The sequence below is a fragment of the Synchiropus splendidus genome, chromosome 4, assembly GCF_027744825.2.
Source record: "Synchiropus splendidus isolate RoL2022-P1 chromosome 4, RoL_Sspl_1.0, whole genome shotgun sequence".
NCBI classification, from domain to species: domain Eukaryota; kingdom Metazoa; phylum Chordata; class Actinopteri; order Syngnathiformes; family Callionymidae; genus Synchiropus; species Synchiropus splendidus.
Window position 1 is genome coordinate 11,226,934 of NC_071337.1, and position 24,803 is coordinate 11,251,736.

Here is a 24,803-nt window from a genome sequence, read left to right on the forward strand (position 1 = left end):
TAAGGTCCCTGGACACCAACAGCGATGTGAACAAATGGCATGAAATTGCAAACAATTCCGAGGTGAAAAGTGACGCGATTAAATACATAGAATTTGCGTCACACAAGTCACAGGGACCTATGATTTGCAGGATCCAGGACAGAATCGTGGAATTGTCTGATTATGGAATTTACATGGACTGTTTTGTTGACCTTTCAGTAGGAACCTGGTCCGACACACACACGCACCGTCATCATATTCAACCTCCGCGGCTATTCTCCTCCAAACACATTTATAATCATGTTTTTAGTTTTTCTGTTTTTTTTTTTTTTTTTTTTTTTGTAAAGAACTAGGTTCTGTGGTATGAACACAGTCATGCACTTCGCCATGTTGAATGTTTTGATAATCAACAACAAGTGTTTCTATTGGTTGGTGGAAGTTTCCCCCAAGTTTCGCTTGGGGACGAGTGAAACTTCGGAAAAAAATCAACCTCGGTCCATAAAAAAAGCTGCTATTTCGTTCAGCGACATTGCTGATGTGCAAGTTTGCACTGAAAAAAAGCAGGTTCGAAAAAAAATAAATACAGTGCGAAATATTCACACCAAAAATAGGACATTTACATGGCGAGCTTTGGTGACATCAGGCCTGACGATGTCAAGAGAACTGAAGGCAAACGGAAGGAGTGTTTTGTGTAGGTGCTATGTTTTTTTGTTTTTTTTTAAAGAAAATTGCTTGGAAATGAATGAACATTGTGATGTCACACTTCTACGAATGTTGAGGTGACGGTTCACTTTCTGCTCTGCACACCTCCACCCATGTAAAAAGTCATGTGACAACTGTACCCCACATGACAAACTACCTGCCAAAGGACTAACAGCAATTCAAATCATCCTTACGCCAACACTAACCACATGATGAGTCTAAACTGGCAAGTTGCCGCTGCGGCTCTTCACTCTCTGGGAATCTCTTTGTTGGAATTAGCACTGAACTGATGTTAAACAAACAAGATTCCAAGTCACACCCCAGTTGCAAGCAGCTCTGCTCTGCTCCGAGTTACCTGACACGCTCAGATATTACATCATCACACAGACAGGGAAGCATGCTTTCCTCTATCAGATCTTGCCTTGTTATTAAGTCGACAAAACCCACGGCTGCACTTCAGAAAAAAGAAAAAAAAAACCCACACAATTTTGGATCAACTACGAGTCTCCTTGGTGCACTTCCTTGTCATGCAACCTCTGGAAAGAGAGGAGCAGTTATCACTCTCCAGCTGCTGTTACCCAATAGAGGAGCGGCCGGGAAAAGTGGGCTGGACTGCCTCCACCCCTCGACCCAGGCTTTATAAAATTCCCTCATACATCCGCTTTCAGCTACACGTTGTAAACAAAGCAAGGTTTTCTGGCAGGGCAACAGTTTTCCTCACTGAAACAAAAAAGAACTTTTGTGGACTTTGGCTGTCAGAGCTCTTCACAGGACAATCAGAGGGTGAACCACTCAGGTGAGTTTGTGAGTGTTTTCTTACCTCATGACAGTTTGATGCAGCAGGTTACGGAAAAGGTACTGGTATTGTAAATACAAAACATAATGACCGAGTTAAAAAATAGTTGTCAGAGTGATCATTTTGTGGGCTTGTTTTCCTCGTGATCATGTGCATGTGTGACCACAGCAGTTGTACAAAGAGGAACGAACTGATCGCTCACTCACACGCCCACATGCCTGCTCTGTGAAACATCTGCCTTCTGTCCTCTAACAAACACAAAACCCACATTTATACGACATTCTTTTAAACCATGCGCAAGTGTTCTTTTGTTTACATGTCGCTCCTCAACTTAAGTCCCCTCGGACAGATGATGACTCCGACCCCAGCTGCTGTTAATAGAGTGTTTTTTTTTTTGTTTTTTTTTTTTTATAAATCCCCTCCTCCACTGTACAACTTGTCGTGTACAAACCACAGACACCCACATTTTGACAATCTGAAAATGTAGGTCTGTGACAGCTTAGCCGCTCGGGCCTGCTGCTCCACTGATATTTCAGAACCAGGGATTTGACAGATTAAGCGAGTTCCCAAAGATTAGGGAAGCAATCATTGTTTCTGCAGATGGACACTGCCGGCCTGTGGATTTAAAAAGTATATGGCTGGTGCTACCATGACCTGGCTTCCTCGCTAAAACTGAGAGCGCAGATCTCATCTGTGCATCCAGCGTCGCTCCTTCCTGGTAAATAGAAAGAGTTGGATCACAGATGCTGCTTTGCATCTGGACGTTTCTCAGGAATTACTGAGGAAAATCTAGTGTGTAGTGCTCTCAGAGGCAAGGGAGTATTTACTGGCTGAAAAGTGTGAAGTGCACCAGGAGGAATAGCTGAGAGGAAAATTTGGAGGCAGACCGTCATCTTTACTCCATATCCTCCAACTGCTTCCTGTTGATGGTTGCATAACACTCTCACTTCTGCCAGAGTCCAACTCCTACACTGGATGTGTCGGAGTTGGAAACAAGAAAAAGCATATCATTCAAAAGGGACGTGCATGTCGCAACTGGTTTGACCTGCTTAAACACAATGCATGTCTCCTGTCAACGGAGTTTGGAGAGGAGCCAGTCAGAAGCCAGCGCCCCCTGAGAAAAGGCAGCCCAGAATGTGTGTGCGATATATCGCATATCACTAGCTTCCTTCACCTTCCGTTGCACTTCCGTAAAAGTAAAACAGTCAATATTCTGTAGCCAAGTTACAGTTAACAAATGGAGTTGTACTGATGGACGTCATAAAAAATGTATGATTTATAAAATTTATAAAAACAAATAGTGTCATACCAACCGTAAAATCACCTTTTTTGTTTTAATAACTGAGTAAATAACTCAAAATGAAGTTGGACAATTGACATAGTAGCAGCAATGTTTTAACAATTTCTTGCTTTGTTTGTGTGCAGTTTACCCCAACACGCATAAATATGCAGGAAATAAATAAATGAATAAATAAATAAACAATACAAAATGTGGGCTGCGACATTAGCCAGTGTTGATCCCAAATGTGTCCACTTGTGGAATGTGTCCAGGCGATGATGTCACATCCAGCAGTCGCAGTTTGATTTTAGGAACTTTATAATGAGTAAATGGTCATTCAAATGAAGGATTTAACGGCACTTTCTACCACCTGCGAAAGACATTATTTGTTGACCAGAGTGTCGGCTAGTGTCGAGTCACATGTACCATGTCGTCAAACCACCCGGACTCAATTCATAAGGGTGAAAAGGGATTGATGCATAGACACACTAGTCCGTTCATGTCAGACCATCATGAAGACCAGGAAGTAGAACACATGCTTGGTCTTTTGCTGATATAAAGGTGTCACTTGAGCCTGAAATTACCATAAAATTCTTCCTGTGAAGTTTAGTTTACTTATTAAAAAGTGAGTAAATTCAAAAGGAGCAGTCGATGTACCTGTAGCTAGCAATGAGACTTCATGAAACAGTGTTGTTATTTTTTCCTTTTGGTTTAAAAATGAGGTGACGTTTCAATGAAATGGTTGTTCAAATCAAAAGCTTTTCAGCGCCATCTAGTGGTCCCTGATAATGAGGACACTGTTTCATGAAGCCTCATCACTCCCAGTAGCTCCAGTATAACTGCTGACCAGTAGTGTTTCTACACACATAACACTAAGTACATAGAAGCAAATGGTGTTTTCATCCACGTGAACAATAGTTCCACTTGAATAGCATCTATTATCGTTAACCAAACAAACTCTCGTGCAAACATGAGGTGCTCAAATGACACTTTCTGGCACATACTGCGACGTTTGACACTTAACCCTACCGAGCACATGCACCATACATCCACGTTCATAAATCTCCATGTTGGCCATAGTTTAATAGTTTTCTTCCCTTCATGGAAACATGGCGCTCAATAAAGAATGCTGGGATCCATAACCAGCATTTAGAAAAATATTGTCCATCACAGCGTTTCATAAGAGCTCAAAGTCCCAGCATGCAATGCTTGTCAAGGACCTACTCTCTGGTGTTTCTGATGGATTACATGACACTGTATATATAGTTTCTCTGTGGCATTGATTATTTACGGTTTATGCTTATTGACAAGAACAGTGTTACGTTAGTTCACTAAGAACCTGATAAGCGTTTACAGTGTGTCAGCTGAAATCTGAATACAAATCACACACTGTTCACTGTTCTTGCAGCAGCAACATTGTCAACATTATGACATGTAAACTTCACTGTCAAAGATCCTGCTCATTCCTATTATGACAGCTGAGTTGTCACTCAACTTTCATCATTTGATCATAATGTTTCGCAAATGTTATCACGATGGAACAAACAATTAAAAAAACTGTCCATGCATGAGCATGTTTTCTCCATTCTTTTGGTTTGGGAGCATTGTTTGTTAAAATCAATTATGTGGTGTTTAAATACTTCAGATGATATCAACGCTATTTTAAATGGAAGAAGCAGTGATGATAGCGCCAACTACAAAGCGTCCTCATAACCCAGATTTATTAGGCTTGTTATCGTGACCTGAAGGAACTAAAGACCACAGATTTATTTCCACGATTATTCTCCTTTGATAGCAGCTGGGTCAGATAGTCTCTGTTATCGCGTTAAACATTATCTGGACACACACCTCTTGAGCAAACAGCAGGCGACCCAATTGTTTAGGCCGGTTGCCCGGTCAGCTTCTTCAACAGCACATAGATCTGGGAGTCAGCACTTTCTAAACAAGCAATCTGGCTGGGGTGGACTGTTCTGCAGATTAGAATGATAGTCTGGGTAAAACACCACCTGCCAGTTGGGTCAGGTGCCAGCGCTGATGGGTCAAACCTGTTTCTACTTTGGTCACAACAGCTGATCTTTTATTTTTTCTTTTTGTCTTATAGGTTTTGCGGTTGAAGAAAACAAAATTAAATATTAATTCACTTTATTTTATATTACATTAATTTATACTTTATAACAAATTACTTTCATTTGTGTGAAAAAAAAAAAAAAAAAAAAAAAAAAAAAAAAAAATATATATATATATATATATATATATATATATATATATATATATATATATATATATATATATATATATATATATATAATCTGTGCATCCAGTGTTGCTCCTTCTTGGTAAATAGAAAGAGTCGGATCACAGATGCTGCTTTGCAACTGGAAGTTTCTCAGGGATAACTGCAAAAAAAAGTTTCATTTTGTGAATAAGAGCAAAAATGACTGGCTTTACTGTCAATGCTTGCATCTGGTCTCTTTCAAAAAGCCCTTTTTTATTCCCGGGTTACATACTGTATCAGCCCGTCCTCAACTGATTTTTCACACATCATCTTCTAGAACATTCTGTGTGGCTTCAGTTGGCTATCATCTCCTCTGTGTCATGGCGGTGGAATCTCAGCGAGGGCTGATCTCTGGTCCTCCGAACAAAGGTCCTGCAGTGTCAAGACGGCCCACCATTTTGAAAAGCCGAGCAGAAAAATGAACTAGTTGTTCCTTTCTTGTCGTCTTTGTGCTATTGTGGGATCTGGCTGGATGTGGCCTCCGTTGTGAGAGCGCGATTGTGTGGTCCATTTGTCCAGTGGGAGCACAAGCACGAGGGGCGATCGCTCAAATCCACGTTTAAACAAAACTGCTCTTGTTGAGACTCAAAATCTCTTGCCCAGTTTAGTTCATATCACGGCCGGACATCACCAGGGATAGTTGGAGGATGAGATCAATAACAGCATGACAGCTATTGATGGATGACAAGGGCGTTTGGAACTATTATCTCACATTATTCTGGCGAGGTCTTGAGTGCACTCAGTCCAAAACAGAGCAAACACACGGGCCGCAGCCAAGCGAGTAACCAGGGCAAACTTGAACCTGGCTGAGAAGGCGTGAAAAGTTCTGGACGTTACGATGGGAAAGAGGGTGTTCTTCCACTTCCTGTGGACATGCGGGTCAGTTTGGTGACCCCTCATCTGTGAGAGAGAGGAGTCATGGCGTGAGACAAAGAGCTTCTTGAACTGACCGATTAGATTAGCATGCAGGACGCTTGCCCTGCTCCAACAGCATCATGATCCCGGAACCTTCTCCTGCCTGGCGTCTCCCTTCACCACACGCCCGCCTTTCATTCAGACTCACACACTGTTCTGAGGGCATAGCAGGCATTTTCAAGGCGACTTGGCCTCTGGTCATGAGACTCTTACCTGGAGGCGTTTTAATCTAACTCTGGACTATTTTACAGATCAGTTATTTTTTAGTTATTATTATAAACTGTGACTGTTGTGAGGGGCCTTCATTCCAAAAGAAAGGTGGCGATCACTGTGAAATGTGACAGAAAACAAACCTTGCATCCAGCATCCAGAATGAAATAAGCCATAAAAGGTTCAGTGGAAGCGAGGATATTAAGAAGTGTAAATATGGCATGGAATATATTTGGAATTTTCTTTCAATGGATTTTCAGGTAAAAATGACAAATGAAAAGAAGAAACAAAAAAGTTACTCAGGAATATGTTCTATTTACTGTTACTGGCTAAAACAGGATGAAAAAAATGACCGAACATGACAAGTTATCAGTTAAATAGTTTCAGTCTCGCCTCATGAGGGCTGCAAGAACACAAAAGCGAAGGGCCGCACAAGGCCCCAGGACTGCACTTTGCCCAGGTCTGGATTTATGGAGTCTGGTCACAAGTTCAATATAGTTTTCGTTGCGATAACTGTAAAACAAACCTCAGCCTACTGACGCAGTATTGAAGGCTACATTTAACTCTGTGATTAAATTGGACTTCAATATGAACTCAAAAATGGAATCTGCAGTGACGTCAATGTGAAGTCTACAAGCAGTCAAATGTTCAATTCACCAACTTCTTGTGGAATTCAAAATGTATTTGAGCCCTGAGGTGAATTGATTGAACAGGAGCTTTGAGTTTGTGACTGTTTTTTTTTTTTTTTTTTTTGGTTGTGAGAATTCGCCACATGATTGCCATGAACATGTCGACGCTTGGCATATCATGGGTTTGTGGGTCCTGAAGTGGAAAATCCACCCAAAAAAGCATGAGAAGGTTCATGACAGGGTGCAACATGGCGGGAAACACATTGAGCAAGCTTCATTTTGACTCCAGCGCTCTGAAGCCGCGCCTCCAGAGTCCATGTACAGTAGCTTCTTGTTGCACTGTAACACAAAAAATTGTGTTGAAAATTGATAGCAATGAGGACAACCATCTATGAGCATGTTGACAACGTGGGTGAGAAGATCCAGGCAGGATAGTCGACTCAGAGGGAGAGTTTCACTGGTGTAGAACCATAAAATGCTTATTGGTTTTGTCCTCAAACAGGCTTAGATACAGATACTTACCAAAGTGACAACAGAAATTTCTGTTCTTTCTGCTGTAAACCGTTCCACTCATCTGTTTGTTGCAGCTCTTTCAAAAACGTCTTCTGTTTCCTGCCCGTCGTTGATGCCAAACCGTGGCTCCGTTTCGAGCGTCAGTGTGACTGACCCATCATCATCCAATCGTCTTGAGCGAACCGTTTTATTGGCTGATGGAAAATTACAACTTTTAATACACAACTTTTTATGCAGAAGTGATTTTGCCTGTTTGAGAGATTCATGAAGTGGATGGGTTTAATGTCCAGAAGAAAAAAGTCTCTCAAAACAGAAGGGTCCGCCACGAAACACTGCAGTCGAGCGATGGCATGAGTCTTGGCTTAAAAACCAGGAATCTCTGAAATTTTCTGTTCTATAAGCAACCACAGGTAGCTACAGGATTGACACATCAGGACAGGACAGTCTAAGGTCTGAAAAATGAAATGACCTGGAGGAGCTTTTCAAAACTGAACAGCCACTGGGGTTGTTATAGCTTAACTGAATTACAAAGGTGGTATTCTCCAGGGTAGAGCTACTGACTTGAGCGGTGCTCCAAAACATAGGATTGTTTGATTTATGTATAAAAAGATGTACAACTTCATAAAAAAAAATGAAACATTACCCATAAACCCTGAGCAATTTCAGTCAAGAGACAAACCTAAAACGAACCACCGAATGGTTTGAGTTTCAGCGCATTTCTGCTCTTCCCTTTCTCGACCTGTTCTTCCAGTCGGCGCTGAGGGATAATAAACATTTTTAGTAGTCAGTCTCCACCGGTGTGGGTGGTGAAAGGTGTGGTCTGCATGTCACTGCAGGTCACTGTGCCAGTGCGAGCGTGTGTGTGTGGACGTGTTTGTGCTCAGGTTCACAGCAGATAGCGAACACACCCACATCCAAAGTACAACTAATAAGTCTTTTGAAAACTTAGAATTCAACATCCACGCCCATTTTTTTCCACAAGGTTTCTGTCTGTTTGTTGTGTCACCTGGTTCACCGCCGGAAAAAAAAAAGAGCTGAATTCAATCGCTGTAGATTAAAAAGGTTGTGAAGCAGGTTTTCATTGAAATGCATGCAAATCATTTTAAAACAAGCTATTTGAATTTTTCCCACTTTTCCTTAGCACTTCCCTCTCAATTATAAGGAAGTATTTGCTCAACACTAGTCAGCTCCATGAGAACTTAAAACAGTGGATTATTGAAAGCACAAAGCAGAAGGATCAGTGGTTTTCACATCTCCTCAGAGGCAGCTGAAGTAAGACCAAAGATGTTACCACCGGAGGCTTTGTCTGTCTTTTTTAACGGCTCTGACGCTCAACAATCATCTTCTCTATTTTCAGACGCTGCAGATCGACGAAATGGACGACATCCAAGTTGAGACCAAACACCTCCTGGTGGACCGGGAATTGCCGGTATGTGCTTCACACCACAGATTTTTAAAAGCATCTGGAGTAAAGCACGATCCACGAGATCTTCCAGGACCTCCGATGCAGCTGCATGCCTTCATGGCTCTCACGCCACACAGCTGCACCACGTCGATTCAGCCACATTACTTCCTAAAACAGACAAAGAGACTCTACCACATTATAGCTAAAGAATAAAAAACAAAACAAAACTGCACACTTTGCAAAATGTCACACTGTTTTCGTTTGATACTTCCTATTGACGTAAGTCTGTCAGTGTTGCGGAGATTTAATCCTGTATACATATACTGAACTTGGAAACCTATTCACCAATTTGAAGAAAAAAACTTTTTTGTAGAAAAAAACTATTTTTTCCTCAAGATGGCAGTAAACATATCTGAGAAATCTGGTGGTTTTGCAATGGTCACTTGTCTCCCTGTGGCAAAAACGAATTCATTCATTGCATAAATGAGCATGATGAGCTAAATAGAGCGCAGTGTAGAAGCTTTGGTGCCGATAAGAAGCCAACAACAAAATACGTGCTTTGAGTATTAGCAAAGAGTAAAACGTCTGCTCTGTCCTTCCCTGACATTTGTCCTAAATATGCTGCACATCAGAACATGCGTGAAGAAATCTGTTTCAACAATAACAGCAGATGAAATGAGTCATATTAATCCAGAAAGAGGATGTTACTGACTGTGAATTGGGTTTAAGTGTGTGTGTCTGTGTTTGTGTGTGAGAGATTGTGTGTCTGTGATCACATTAGCTGATGATGTGTGACTTTTCTTTCTTTCAGGGCTTGAGAGAGGCTGTGGAGCAGCTCGCCATGGCGGTGGGTGGACTTGTTCGACCTTTTTGTTTTGAATATTAAAATCTATAAAAATACTATTTTTTAAAATATGTATTTTTTTACATTAAAAAAAAACAACGAAAAGTGACACATCAATTCAGTTAAAGCAGCAAAAAATGATGCGTAAATAAATGAATAATATCACGTGAGAAAATCAATTTGAGAACCCTTATAAAAAAGAAAAATTATATAAAACAATGCAAAATATTTTTAAATACTTCTCTATATAATGAAAAATAGTCACTTTACTGAAAGGTAGCGGCTATAATGTATTATTAGTACATTAATAAGGCATATAATGCATTTACAAGGATTTATAGAGCATGTTATGAATGTTCATAATTATGTATGATAAGTAATGACATGGTTTATTAAGTATTGTAAGTTGTTGACTGAATTTAGTGATAAAGACTCAGGAACCCTTCAGCCTTTTAATACCTAAGAAACATTGTCATAAGTTGTCATACGTGAATATGAACATTCATAGCACCTTGTATAAAGCCTTATAAACTGATGTCTTATGAATGGATGAATAATGCATTATAGATGAGACCTTAATATAGAGTGCATCCAAATAGTCTTCATGAGAATTCAAAAGTCAATATTCTGCGTGAGAAAAAAGCCTGTGGGTTGTGGCCTAGTGAGTCATTTTATAGTGAAAAGGTTGTCGCGATCACATGAGGATATGATGCAACCACAGTCCTTGTAATTGAAAACATGATCCTGACCACAGCGAAGGGATAGTTTGGGTTAAAAGCATGAGCTGCATCTCCTTTTATTTGGACCATCATTAGACATGACTAGTAATGGCTCATTTTGCTTTCTTTAATGCTTAAAAAAATATTTTGCTTTTGTTTATGGCTCCTTTTGTTGAGTCACAGACAAACAGAATTGACCTCTGACCACGGAAAAAAAGCACCAGTGACTTTGTTTATTTGAGAATGACCGATTTGACTGGCTGGCCTGCTGTTGGGTTTTATGAATGGCCAAGACAAACACACCCGAAAACACATGGGACACTTGTTATCTTACAGGATTATCTCACCAAAGTAGTCGAGTGTGTCCTGCAGGGTGGCAGAGTGGGCGGAGTCAAGTGTTTACGCGCACATTACAGCCGCTAAATAGGTCATGAGCTTGTTTGGAGCTTCATCTGCAACTGATCTCAGGCAGTCTGAACTGGTTTGAAAACCTTCATTCTGAGATTTGCCGTATGCTATGATTTAAAGAGGACAAAGAAAAAGCACGTTCATGAGCCTGACCTCGGTTCCCACGATGGTGTGCAGTGTTTTTTAAACTGATGTCATTCTCTGAAGCAAAAGAGTGATTTATTCAGTAGATGTTCATTGCGCACGTCCACGCTCACCTCAGAGGTCCCTGCTGCCCCTCTGCCTGACATTGAGTGATCCAATTTAGGGATCGCTTCATCTTGAATTAGCTTGTTTTGACCAGCTTGCAAGGCACCATGGGAGGCCAGCGGCTTAGGCCGACTGGTCAGCGCCGCCGATATAAAGCTTCTGAGCGCACAGCTTACTGGCATTTGGATCTATAGCTCAACGCCACGCCACCGCTTCAGTGTTTTTGGAGTCTGATATCATTGCGCTTGTCCCCTGCAAACATGGTTCTGGAGGACTCGGATGTGGAAATGATTGTGCCAGAGCTTGAAATAAGTGTGAGTACACACTGAGATTCACGTTTTAGCTGGATCCTAGTGGAAGCTGGCTGCTTTCCAAGGAAAATTGTCCCTTTGTTTTCTTTCATTTTTAATGGATGGATCATAAGCAAAACTTTGTTCGTGGATTATAATTGCATTTTCTCGCCTTTTTTGTTGACTTGAATTGAAGATGCAAATGCCGGTGCCTCAAGGGTCCATTGAATTGTCCTCTGAATTACTTATTTATTTAGTTCTGCTTTTATTTGCTTGACAATTTGTTCTGTTTAAACATTTAATTAGTACTCTATTGTTTCTGTTTTCATCCTGTTTAAAACTTTTCAATCATAAATCCTATTTATTCTTTCACTACACAATACAAATGAAAACTAATTTCCATAAAAAGTAATTCAAATGCCATCTTGAAAAATGACTCGTGTCCACAAAATCAATTCAAACTTGTTTATTAATCTCAAAAGCGAAGTTGCATGTGTGAGGATTGTAATATTCCGTCCTTCGCTGTCACTTAGTTTGAATAGACAGACAGATAGATAGATAGATAGATAGACAGATGGAGAGAGGGAGAGAGGGAGAATAAAAGAATAAAACACATAATTGTTCATGTTCCTGTTTGTGAGTCACTCATCCACGTACGTTGTGTTGACGTCTACAGGAGCATGATGTGGAGACTCCATACGGTCGAATCCACTGCACGATGAAGGGTGTTCCCAAAGGAGAGCGTCCAGTCATCCTGACCTTCCATGACATCGGACTGAACCGTGAGTTTGCACTGTCGATCACAACATCTGGCCTCAGTCCTGGGAAGATTTCACCAGATCTGTTTTGAGTCAACTCCATTACACTATCCAAACTTTGCTCACTCACTGAGAGTCTTATGACACATTGGGCGGGATGAGGAGGCAGCGACACCCGACAGGGAACTCTGCACGTCCCACACGTGTATCAGCTTCTTCTTGTTTGTTCTCAGACAAGACCTGCTGGAACACGCTCTTCAACCACGAGGACATGGCAGAGATCACGCACCACTTCGCCGTGTGCCACGTTGACGCGCCCGGCCAGCACGAGGGCGCTAACACCTTTTCCACCGGGTGAGTGGGACACACAGAGGCAGGCCGTGACCTTTGACAGGGCAGGTAGATCAGTGCGGATGTTCTCACCGGTGACCTAATTTGACAAGTGTCTGGCCTAATCTCTGCTGTGGCGGCGGGACGTTGTGACCTAAACACTATCTGACTGTGGAGTACATCTTGTCTGTCACACGTCGAGCTGGCGGACATTTCTGGATGCTTTTATTTGTTTTCAGTTGCCAGTTACATTTTGACCTGAACATTAAAAAGCACTTTGTTATTAAATACAGACTACTAAAACCTTGTTTACTTTATTGTTGTCGCATGTTCATAAAAAAAAACAAAACATCTTTTCAAAAGGTATTTTTAAAGAACTGGCAAAACATTTCAGGGTGTTACATTTCAAAGTACAAGTTGCGTTAGAAAAGCGCATCATAATGGCAAAAACATGATGCTTACGGTCTCATCTCCTTTCCTCACAGATACGAGTATCCCTCCATGGACCAAGTGTCTGAGACCCTCCCTCTGGTTCTGAAGCACTTTGGGTACGTGGAGCACCAACTTGTCTCCCGCTTCCTCCTCTCCTTCCTCCAGGATGCGTTTCTAACCGGTTGTTCTAACAGTTTCCCCGTCTCTATGTGCCTCTAGGCTGAAGAGTGTTATTGGAATGGGCTTCGGAGCCGGCGCCTACATCCTCACCAGGTTCGCTGTAAGTGAAGCTCAATGACAAAGACTTTTAATCAACCTGGGATTATGGGCACCTGCTAATGGGCCTCTACTCGCTGTTGGTTTTGGCAAAGCAGCGCTGCTTATTGCTGGATCCTGCTGAGCCATAAAAGCTGCTGGAATGCCAAGGATCAGCTCCAGACTAGGGTAGCACTCAGTTGGGAATCTCACTGTGTTGACTCTGTTGCGGCTCGGTAGCTGGAGGAAACACATACATACATGTGTTTGATACTATCTGAAAATAGTTTTCAAACTTACCAGAACTTTGACATGAGGTTGACAGTGTTGTGTGTTCAGTTTATACCTCAAACTCTTCTTGTTGAGTTATGAATGTAACTAGTTTGACCCTTTACTTTGGATCCTCTAATCCTAACTGATAAGCATAAATTGTATGTAATAAAGTATCGGCATCTGGAAGTGGTGAATGGTAAAACCTTCTCAATATCTCTGAATGTTCTGTGTTCTCAGCTGGACTACCCAAATATGGTGGAAGGTCTGGTGCTGATCAACATCAACCCATGTGCTGAGGGTTGGATGAACTGGGCCGCACACAAGGTACCTGGGAGGGAACCACCGGGAGGGTTAGCTGGCGCAGAAAGGAAGTGGATAGATTTTGGATTTGGAGTCATATTTACCACAATAAGGCTCAGGATTATGAATCAGAAATGGACATCATCTTGCTCATTCTTTTGCCTCCTCTTTGTTAACTCAATGCTAATATTGATTCAACGGAAATGCTTTATAAAAATGTCAACAACAGAAGCAGAATAAAAGCTAATATTTAAACCTCAACCAGAAACTATTTAAGTAGGTCAGGCAACATTATCGAGAGAAACCTGAACAATAGTGGATTTCATCACAGATTCTTTTCTGTTTTTCAGTATTGTTTTTCTACTGAACACTAAAGAAGAATGATTTTTTTACACCCAAAATGCATTGTTAATAATTATTTATTTTTAATATATTGGATTTAAGACATCTACAATGTAGAAGTATTTTGCATTAAATAATAACATGGTTTTGAAGTGTCGGTGAGAAATTATATTGTAACTTCACCATTATGTAATATGAGAAAAAAGGCGTCTGATGGGGGAGTAATTATATATATATATATATATAGTATATAGTAATTATATATATATATATATATATATATATATATATATATATATATATATATATATACATATAATTTATTAAATCCTAAGTTTTTCATGGGACAAAAGTAATTTCTATATTAAAATCCGTCAGAATTTGATGTAAAAACAGAATTATTCACAATAAATATTCATTGTAATATATGTGCAAATCATGTCTTATGATTTGCTGAAAAAAAAAATCTTAGTTTGACGATAGAATAACAAACATATTCAAGGCTGCTTGTTTGGCACCTGCAGATCAGTGGGTGGACTCACGCTGAGCCCGACATGATCATCTCCCACCTCTTCGGAAAGGTACTGATTTCCACCGATCCTCCCTCGAGACCGAGGCCAGGTCATGGTCAGGGTTACCTCAAGATATGTTTGTGTGTAGGAGGAGATTCACACCAATCAGGACTTGATCGGCACGTACCGCCACCATATCGTCAACGACATGAACCCGTACAACCTGCATCTGTTCGTGAAGTCTTATGAAAGGTAAATCCAGCGGATTCCTTCACAGATTTCAAAGACACTGAGCTCAAAATGTAGTTCAATCTTTGCGTGTCTGCAGCCGGAGGGACCTGGAGATCGAAAGGCCTGCGCCAGGATACAACAACCGGACCCTGAAGTGAGTTATTTGGGAGTCCACTCTCGATACACCGCATTATAGGTGACAAAAAATGATGTTTGTTTCCGATGTTTCTCCAGGTGTCCTACACTGCTGGTGGTGGGCGACAGTTCCCCTGCTGTGGAGGCGGTGGTAAGTCGATGTTCCTCCAGCGATCAGTTGCTAATAATTCGACTTCCTGCCCGAGTCACCGGCTAATTTGACCTCAATGTGTTTTCCATTCACTTGCGACGCGTGTGTGATACCAGTTGTTAAGAACATCACTCTTACACAAGGCTTCGCTGTGGAACTGTAATCCATCAAAGTCAAAGATTTACTGTGATTGTTGTGCCTTTGATGGCGCTCATAGGTCAGTCCCGTCCTCTAGAAGTAATTCAGTCGGACCGACAACGATCCTCTTCACATATGAGTGAGAAATAAGATGCTCCACAAAAACACCGTCACAAGTGACTTGTTTCTATTTCGCTAGATGACCTTGGTGCGTGTCCTTGTTTTGCTGCAATTGTTGCCACAGCAACAGGTGTTTATTAAGCTGCCATCTTTAATCATAAACCTGATACAGGGACTGTTCCTTCCTGCAGGTTGAGTGCAACACTAAGCTGGACCCGACAAAGGCCACCCTGCTGAAGGTGAGAGTCCACTTCAGATTGATGGAAAACTATCAGTAGATAAGAGTTCAGGAGCTTAGTGTTTACCTGGTGACTGATTAACCAGTTCCTGAGGCGGCAAAGCGGCCAGACGTGCGCGCACGACCTACTTTGCCTGGCCCTTGGCAGCTTTTTATGTAAAACCAATGCTCCGAATGGCCGACAATAATCGGGTTTAAGGGCCGTTGTGTGGAGAGGCATGTTCACGGAGGTTAATGGTCAGTGTTGGTGCGTCACCTGCTCGACTTGCTGATTTTGGTTTTCCATCCTCTCCGCAGATGGCTGACTGCGGCGGCATGCCCCAGGTTGACCAGGTGTGTGCAGATAAACAACACTGTTGTCGCGGTGTGGGTGGCGGTGTGGGATGGGAGGCTGCTCTTAAGAGCATTATCCATCCGTGTGCCGGTGCAGCACCTGCTCACACCAGCTGCCGTGCAGCAAAATACTGTCCAGACGTGTGAGTCAAGTCATCTGACTGCTTATCTTCTTCTCTGCAGCCTGGAAAACTGACTGAGGCGTTCAAGTACTTCATCCAGGGCATGGGATACAGTGAGTGTGCTTTATCTTAGCAGTTTCAAGCCTTATGAAAAAAAAACTTGGCGTCGCACTGCCATCTAGTGGCGAAAAGCCACAACCGCTCGCTGACTGGTCTGACTTTTGTTTATGTTTATATCAGAGGTTCATCTGCATTCTATAAATTCCCTCCCATCAATTGTTCAAATAGCAGCCTTTTTGGGGTCGTGATATCGAAACACTATCACAAATTATATAGTTTTTGGTGAGTTTTAAAGTTGAAGTGAATTTATTTTCAAGCCAATTATCGGGTTTAGCGAGGGCCACATTAAATTATTTGGCTGGACAAGTTTGGCCCCCGGTCTTTGTGTTGGATTGATGTGGGTTAAGAGATTTGATGGAGGACTATCTGCCATTGTTGGTATTTTTTTATTTCATATGAAATAGATGCTGGAGCAGAGGAGTTGACGTGTTTTTGAATAGCCTTTTTAAATTTTATTTTCTCTCTCTCTTTTATATGACCTTATTCGGCATCCATAGCAGTTGGTAGTGATTTTATAATGTTAAATATTCTGCATATTAATTTTTCAAAATCAAGCATGTATTTATTTTCTGAAAATAAATTGAAAATATTGAAAATATTCACCAGTTAAAAGGATTCAGTATATATATATATATATATATATATATATATATATATATATATATATATATATATATATATATAGCCATAGCAATAAAATGTAATTTAAATGTAAGACTTTTTCTAAAGACGTTCCCTCACAACAGTCACAGTAGATAATATGGTTCCTTTAAATCAGGGGGCCTCGAACAGGTCCGCAAAGGGCCACGCCTTTTCATCCAATCAGGTGTCTGAAGACTGTCACGAGCGGCTTGGGAGTCTGGTGCTGTTTGTTTCAGCTGCACCTAGCTGGTTAAGCAGTTTCAGCTTGATGGGTTGGAACAGAAACCTGCCCCCACTGAGGCCCTTTAGTGGCCCAGTTTGAGACCCCTACTTTAAACTGAACCAGAGGATTAGGAGTTTGTGTTCCAGTCAGCTTCCACTTATCCCACTTGTCTGTGTTACATAACAAGAGGCTAACTCGCAGCTTCCTCCTCCCCAGTGCCAGCAGCCAGCATGACCCGGCTGGTCCGCTCCCGCACCGCCTCCGGCTCCAGCGTCACCTCCTTCGAAGGCAACCGCTCCCGCTCCCACACCACCGAGGGGAACCGCTCGCGCTCGCACACCAACGAGGGCCGCAACCGCTCGGCGGACGGCCAGCGTGGCCGCTCCCACACGGCCGGCTCCATGGACGGCACTGCGGACCAACCTGTGCCCAAGTCGGCGGAGGTGTCCTGCTAAGTGAACCTCCACTCCCCAGAAACCTCACGGGGTTCGTCCGTGTGCGTGCTGCGCCGCCTTCAACTGCAAACACACCTTCCACATTCCTGATCGCACAATCTGCCGCCGCATTCTGTGCCGTCATCATTTGGGGACTTAGAGCAGTTCAACTCCTCGGTCAGCTGCGTGTGCAGCTGAAGGCCGCACAGCATCATGGGATACCGAAGCAGAGAATGTTCAAAGAGAGCACCAGCTGTCTCTTGTAGTCTTCAACCTTTCATTTTTATCTTACATTCCTTCCGTCCTGTATCTTTCCATTGTACCACATCGACAAAGATTTCTCCATTATTCCTGACTGTAAATGACTCTTCCTTTTTGTTCTCACTGTAACTTCCCCAGGGTCTGTACATTGTTAGAGCACATTTGGAGAGGGTTGAAAATGGCCTCACAGATCACGTTAAGGGACACATATCCTGTAAATACATCGGCCCATTTTCTTTGTTTCAAATTCAGGTCGTTCTAACAAACTCATGTATGTCTGACAGCAGCGTAGTTCACATTCCAGAATCACTTTTTTTTTTCTGTGGGATTTTCTCATCAGTTGCACAAGCAGGTTGCTTGTTTCACGTATTAATGGCTGCAGACGAAAACAACAACCTTTTTATATGATGATTTCTATGCAATGATAAGCAGGACAGAACAAAGAAGTGCCATTAAGATGTTGACAGATTTAGACGCGACGCTCCAATGTGGCGGTGGAGGAGGACTTTGGGTGAGTGATAGAAAGGTTCGCAGATTGAATAGAAGGAAGCCATAGAACTTACTCTCCCACCCCACACACACCTCCTTCTCCTAATTTTTACTGTATCACACACTGCAGCGCTGAATGCACAGTAGAACAGACACGGCTTCGTGCAGCGATCTGAGGCTGTAGACAACATTAAAGTGACATAACAGTTTGTATTTATTAAAAAATGATGAATAAAAAACTTGTAACACACGTCACATGATTGAGTCAGTTTGTTTTTTTCAGCCTCTGAGTCCATTTATCACCAGTTAAAGTTGACAAAATCAAATACAATAACTGATGTGTGTTGTAAAAATAAGCAATGAGCTCCACAATTATTCTTTTTTATGAAGTCGTTTTTTATTAACATTTTTGTGTTCATCTTTTTCAATCGTGAAAAAAGGAAGTTGATTATTTTCTAATGATATTTTTCTTTCAAGTTCTTATCATGTTTGTTTTTATTGTGCTTACTTTTAAGACAATAAAACACCTAAAATAATGGAGACTGGGAATTAATATCGATGTTGCTACGTAACTGTTGAGGACCGGATACAAGCTCAAGCTGCGCCATTATTTTAGTCTGCTATAATGTACATTATGAGCATTTGGTTTGAATCAGAAAGTCACGGTGTTATTCCTTACCTAAGTGGAGACAAATCTGGGTGGTAGCAGCAACTTTGGATGCCTTTTTTTCATTGAAATTTAAAGTGAAACAACAGAAACATTGTCGAAAATACTTTTTATCATATACAATATAGAATTATTCCCCTGTTAATCTACATCACAAGTGGAAAGACTCCCCCAAAAATCGCCTTCAACAGTGGTTTCATGAAGGAAAAACATATTTTCATTTTAATTTCACCATAATAATGGGCAAAAATTCACCGTACAAAGGCCCTGTCCTAAATGTGTGTATGTTTAAGTTCCCAAATTGCCGTATTTAGGAAACAGAGTAGGGATGGACAATGAATTTGTTGTCAAAGCTCCACCATATCCTCATCGATTATTAAGTACAATGTAGAGAAACTATGTCCAGATAAGTGAGTTTTGACGTAAACATAAAGACTGACAACATAAATACTATACTGTACAATTCATGTTTTAAATAACATTGTGCTTGCGATGCTTTCCAAATGGTCTTTGCTGTGTAGCGCCCTCTACTGGTATCTTTCTGTCAGACACTTCGTATACAGTTCAGCTTCACATATTTGTGCACATTATGGTCGAAACACCTGCCTGACAACAGATCACAGGAGCTGGCTGCACCTTAAATCACCTGCTCTTCTTCTTGTGTTGTGCTTTCCACTGTAAAAGAGGTTGTCTGAGGTCATTCTCAAAGCACAGACCTAAAACCTGAATGCAGAAGTGGAAGGGTGGTTCCTCAGTTCATGACCTCCGGGTAGCTGTAGTAGCTCTCCAGCTCAGCAAAGATGTCATTTGGGTTCTTGCAGCTCAGGTTGCAGAAGCAGGCCTGGATCCACATCATCTTCCAGGTGAAGCCCGTCCCGTTGGGGCACTGGAACTCCACTTCAATGGTCTTGGACTTGTATGGGATGCAGCAGCGCTCGTCCGTGCACACGCCGCAGTATTTGGGTCGGTACTGCTTCTTGCTTGTGCAGCCGGAGATGGTCAGATTGAAGGGGTTCTCCTCCCTGTAGATGTTCAGACACTTCTTCCCTGGCTACGATCAAAGGCCACATTAAACCGGCAGGTCACATCTGAGAGCCTCAGACTTGGTGAGGTGTTTACCTTGATGTGTTTGGTGATATCCACCTCACACGGTCGCAAGTTGCAGAGGCGAGATTCTTTGACCAGCTCACACTGCTCATTGGCGTTGGAGACCCTCAAGGACAGACCGCGGCCGCAGGTCTTGGAGCACGGACTCCATGAGGTAGTCTGGGTGATGCAGTTCTTGTGCCAACTCCTGGTCTCAGCAGGGGGCACTAAAGTCAGATCACCATGTCACTGAAGAGTGAAATACTTTTAACTAGTGGTGGGATTTGATTTTTTTTTTAAAAAAGGGAATTAATCTCAAATGAATCGCAGTTTAATAGTATAAGTATATTTGCCACAAGAAGCCAGATTTTTCAGTTTGAATGAATTTGGTATATTACTGAATCAAATGATGGACCCATACATACATGTAAACAACAAAATATTGTTTATTTTGCATCAGTTTGCCAATAGCACAGTAAATCATGATGGTGGCTATATTCAAGTTATTTAAATTAAATTAAATTACATTTTTTTACGCATTTTTTTGTTGTAATTGATTGGGTTTTTATAAGTCCCACCACTACTTTTAACACATTGTGTAGCTGCAGATAGCAACTTTTGATGCTAACAGTGCTAAGATCGCAACACTGCTTATACGGAGTGCCTCCTTCCCTCTGTTTCTCTCTTGAAAGTTCACACTATAGTAGCGGACTTTCACGCGGAACAGCCACATTAATAGCTGGCTTTGTAAAAAGTACATATTTGTTACCGTTAATACAGCAACACCCGTCATTTAAGGAGTGGAAGGAAAAAAAGCTGGGACGCCTGCCCAACATCTGTTTCCAATCTTAAAACGTCGCCTGGGTCTCATTCGTCTGCTGATGCAACATGAGCAACACAAACAGTCTGAAATGTGTGGGGTGGATCGAGTACCTCCACATCGGCAGCGTCTTACCCTCCACTGCGTGTCTGGGCGCCGTCTTGCGCCCTCTTTTGGGTTCGTCGCAGATCCACTGCTCGCAGCACTCTCCCTTGACTTTGACCCGACGTGGCGACAGGCACCATACCCTGGGAGGCTGGGACTCTGTGCATTGTGACACACAGCCGATGGCGCCGTTGACACACACGCACTGGTATTTGCAGCTGGGCTTGAAGCTCTGGCCGTTTCGGTAGAGCACGCCATCGTGCTCACAGCCGCTGCCCACCATGTCTGGCGAGACACATGAGCCCCCTTGTAAATAATATCTGTGGATATTCATGGTAATATTGAACCACTAAACAATTTTAACTCGTCCTAGTTTCTAACAACGCTCAGTGAGCTGTCAACATTTATGCATATGCATGTGGTGTGTGTTTAAATGCTCGGTTTGGGTGACACTTACATGCACACACTCCCTTTTCGTACCTCGGGGCGTCCGAGCTGTAGTCACAGTACAGACCTTTGTGATAGTCGCACGTGTCGGCCTCATTGCACGACTCGCCCACCTGCTTGGCGCAGGCCTTGCAGCAGTCACATCCGTCCACGAGGAGGCTCACGCCCAGCGGACAGGCGGGAGGCACCATGGGACAGTCGCAGGGCCACTTGCAGTACTGCGTTCGGTTGTAGTGGTCCAAGCCTGGGGAGGTGACGGCAGCACTGGGCGGCATGGTGGTGGAATTCTGGGAGTGGACCTGGCAGAGAAGAGGCGGAGCTTGTTATAAACAACGACTGTACTTCCAACATCAGAGCACCAACCTCCCTTTATGTCTCTTCCATCTACCTAGGACAATCTGCTTTATTTGGAGAACAAAAGTTGTATTCTTAATTGTACAAGTTTCTTTAAGATGATGCACACAACAACGAATCACTGAAGCCGAATAAAGAAATGGGACTTTTTATCGTCTGCTCGGCGCTGAGAATTAAGATCACCAAGTCACATGATCATGACAACAGAAGACCCTCATTGTGCTCAACAACAACAAATGTAACGGGCGTGTGTTCCCGAATTGATTTAGCGTACGTATCTTTACTAGGAACTGAGGTCATGAGACTGACACATTGGGAGTGTGGTCCAGAACAACTCGGTGACACATTCACGAGTTCATGTTTACAGTAATTTTGCCTAGAAAACACAACAGAGATTTGGTCTACAAATTTCCTGAGGCATGATTGCAGCGACTCTTCCACGACGAAATGTTATGAAATATGCTAAATATGTTGAAAACATTTTCCGTGAACATTTCAAAGCAATAAGTCGAAACCAACGTTTCTGAAGAAATGATCGCGAGTCCGGTAACATGTATTTCCTCTTAGCTTCACCAATTGTGGTTTGCCATTGTGAACTCTCAAGGAAGTAGAGACCATTGCTGTCTTCTACTCTACAGTTCTGAGCTCACCCTCAACTGGCTGGTGAGATTCACAACAAACAGTGGCACTATTACAAGGGTTTAGAAGAGTAGTGACTCAGTCATGTCCGGTAAGTCAACTTTCTGGTCAGACCTGTGGACCTCCGCAGGTAAATGTGAGATTGTGTCTTCATCACAATTAGCTTCTCTTAGTACATAAATACGTCGCAGTCATCAGCTTTTTTACTTGCATTTGTGTGACTTTATGGTCCTCAAAAGTGGTGAAACCAGTCATGTGAGTCTGATATAGTTATCTCTAGGAGGTTTGAGTATCAAACTACGTAGCTTCACCACAATCTCCACACAGTTTTATCCCCTAAATCCCACCCTAAAGCGCTCAACATCTTAAACAGCAAATTTGGTCTCACGTAACCTCAACATGACATAAGGCTTCCCATTTAGACGACAACATATAGTTGGGTCAATCACTGAGTTTGTATTGCAGTTGTTGTTCCATCCCACTGTCGGGGAAGGACACATGCATGATATAAGCAGATAATCTCAGATCAGACATATGCAAGGATAAGCTGCTTTTGGAGCTCAGACTGTCGTCATATCTCTGAATCTTGGTGAAGTGTTTTTTTCACAAGAAACCTTATGATACGGTGACAAGGTGACAAGAACTGACGACTCCTCTCTTCTCATCTTCCAGTCCTGTCACTCTCTGACCAGATCAGATGATGACTTCACTCACCCAGCGTGGCAGGAACACAGCAGCACTGACGCAGCTGACAAGCTTGTGAATCCAAGAATCTAGTCATTTCCCCAACATTTGCTTAACTTTGAACTACATGTCTGATATTGGTATGAGACTTGGCCATGATATACACATGACCAAGTACAAAAATATTCTCTCTGTGCATGTCACAAGGCAACAGTTTGGTATGTTCAAGATCAAAATCATTTTGTGTGTGTGTGTGTTTGTTTAAATATATTAATGTTGGGACTTGACAAGTTAAATATGATTAATTAATTACAACATTTATATGATTTATTACAACAACAACAAAAATAATATTTTTTAATAATAATAATTTAATTTAAGAGTTTGATCTTCAGACAACAGGGAACCTTTGTAAGTGCAGGAGTTCCTGGTCCACTGATCCCACTCATGCACAAGACACGTGGCAGCGAGGATGATGACAACAACAACAAACATGGAGGAATCCCTGAACAAAACATCTGTTTGCTTTTGTTCAGGGATGTTTTTCACTACACAATGGCCTGAGTTTCCACTACTCTGAAAGTACTTGAAATTCTTATGAAATTGAAATTCTTAAACAGATATTTTCAAGACATTAAAAGAGCTTTTAGTTGAAATAAGGTGATATAAAAACTTGAATATAGTCACCATCGTGGTTTATTGTGCCATTGTGAAAAATATGTTGTTGTTTAAATGTATGTAAGGGTCTATCATTTGATTCAGTAATATACCAGATTCATTCAAATTGAAAAATGTGGCTTCTTGTGGCAAATATTCTTGTACCATTTAACTGTGATTAATTAATCACAAATTCTCTCATTAACTAGATTTTTCTTTTTAAATAGAATCCCACCCCTAATATATATATACACACACACACAGTATATACAGTATATGTGCGTGGTGCTTGTATACCACGCATGACCACACGGGGGGAGTAAAATCCAAGTGGAAAAAAGGGGATCTGCAGGTGGTCAGTGAACGCATCTCGGCCAGGGGAAAAGTTCATATTCATTAGGTAAAAGTGACGAGACGAGACAGAAATCACATCTAAAATACTAGGTAACATCGTGTTGTCAAAGAAGCTTTTTTTAGTCATACATTAGTGGAGTTCACGAGAAAGCTTATGATTCTGTTAGTAAATGCAAATAAAATATAAAAGCTAGCTTTCGACTCATGTTAACTAGTATCTTGTTTTATGTAGCGTTTTTGTTTCCCGAGGTAGCTTTCAAAAGTTGGGAATAGTCAATACCACAAATTATTCTGCGAAAAGCGAGTCTGCCTCGTCATTTTCAAGGCATCCAACACAAACTCAGTGAAGTAGAATTGATCAGAAACTTGAATGAAACATCCGCCTCATTCAAGTTGTGAGAGCAGAGAGCCAAAACATGAGGAGACCTTCAGATCAGGTTACTTCCACTTCATCTCCGCTCCTGACCTGCTAAACACTGTTGAGCTTCCAAACACTTGGGATCTGAGGACAAGTTGTGCCTTCGTTCCTTAAAACATGGGATGCAGAGGTGGATTTAGTTCCTTTGTTATTGTGTTTGGTGAGCGTTTCCGGACATTGAACGCAACGCAACGTCTGCACGACCGTAAAATACGAATCAGAGGCGGGTCACGTGTCCGCAAAGTGACTTCAGCATCTTTGCAGAAACAGTGCGTCCTTCTGTTTATCCACGTAGCAAACAAGGCGCGGGAAAGAGGAAGGCGGAGGCTTGATCTCACCTGCTGAATCCCGGCTGCTGTAAGAATCCAGCACAGAAGCCAACTCATCACTGGCGACGGTCCGCAGATGCATCGAGTCCAGAAATCAGCGTCGCTTCCAGCGCACACACCTGCGGCCCCTGCGCATCCTCGACACGTGCGTCCGCGTCCAGAGTCTGTGCTGAGGCTCCGGGTGGACGAGC

General features: G+C 42.1%; 2 protein-coding genes across 3 annotated transcripts; one reads left to right on the forward strand and one right to left on the reverse strand.

Moving 5' to 3' along the window:
- The first annotated feature begins 1,321 nt into the window (after positions 1-1,321).
- Positions 1,322-18,307, forward strand: ndrg1a (N-myc downstream regulated 1a). Of its 2 annotated transcripts, XM_053861911.1 has the most exons (16): positions 1,322-1,477; positions 8,656-8,727; positions 9,515-9,550; positions 11,890-11,995; positions 12,205-12,325; positions 12,787-12,849; positions 12,953-13,013; positions 13,499-13,585; positions 14,428-14,484; positions 14,564-14,667; positions 14,744-14,800; positions 14,881-14,932; positions 15,382-15,429; positions 15,726-15,761; positions 15,945-15,996; positions 17,085-18,307. In XM_053861911.1, the coding sequence occupies exons 2-16, from the start codon at positions 8,674-8,676 to the stop codon at positions 17,321-17,323; spliced, it is 1,173 nt and encodes a 390-aa protein (XP_053717886.1). In that variant the 5' UTR covers positions 1,322-1,477; positions 8,656-8,673; the 3' UTR covers positions 17,324-18,307. The 2 variants fall into 2 exon arrangements, with proteins under 2 accessions (XP_053717886.1, XP_053717887.1); XM_053861912.1 differs by lacking the exons at positions 1,322-1,477; positions 8,656-8,727; positions 9,515-9,550 and adding an exon at positions 11,076-11,237.
- ccn4a (cellular communication network factor 4a) lies at positions 18,069-24,801 on the reverse strand. Its single transcript, XM_053861913.1, has 5 exons — positions 24,622-24,801; positions 21,188-21,476; positions 20,761-21,015; positions 19,839-20,032; positions 18,069-19,770 (listed from the first exon to the last, which is right to left on the reverse strand). The coding sequence occupies exons 1-5, from the start codon at positions 24,667-24,669 to the stop codon at positions 19,471-19,473; spliced, it is 1,086 nt and encodes a 361-aa protein (XP_053717888.1). The 5' UTR covers positions 24,670-24,801; the 3' UTR covers positions 18,069-19,470.
- Between the last annotated feature and the right edge of the window lie 2 nt (positions 24,802-24,803).

Coding starts and splice junctions, on each gene's coding strand:
- ccn4a (XM_053861913.1), bottom strand. CDS start 24,669: ATGAGTTGGCTTCTGTGCTGGATTCTTACAGCAGCCGGGATTCAGCAG. Junction 20,033..20,760: donor GCCCAGACACGCAGTGGAGG/GTAAGACGCTGC, acceptor ATCTGACTTTAG/TGCCCCCTGCTGAGACCAGG. Junction 19,771..19,838: donor ATATCACCAAACACATCAAG/GTAAACACCTCA, acceptor CTTTGATCGTAG/CCAGGGAAGAAGTGTCTGAA.
- ndrg1a (XM_053861911.1), top strand. CDS start 8,674: ATGGACGACATCCAAGTTGAGACCAAACACCTCCTGGTGGACCGGGAA. Junction 12,326..12,786: donor GCTAACACCTTTTCCACCGG/GTGAGTGGGACA, acceptor CTTTCCTCACAG/ATACGAGTATCCCTCCATGG. Junction 12,850..12,952: donor CTGGTTCTGAAGCACTTTGG/GTACGTGGAGCA, acceptor ATGTGCCTCTAG/GCTGAAGAGTGTTATTGGAA.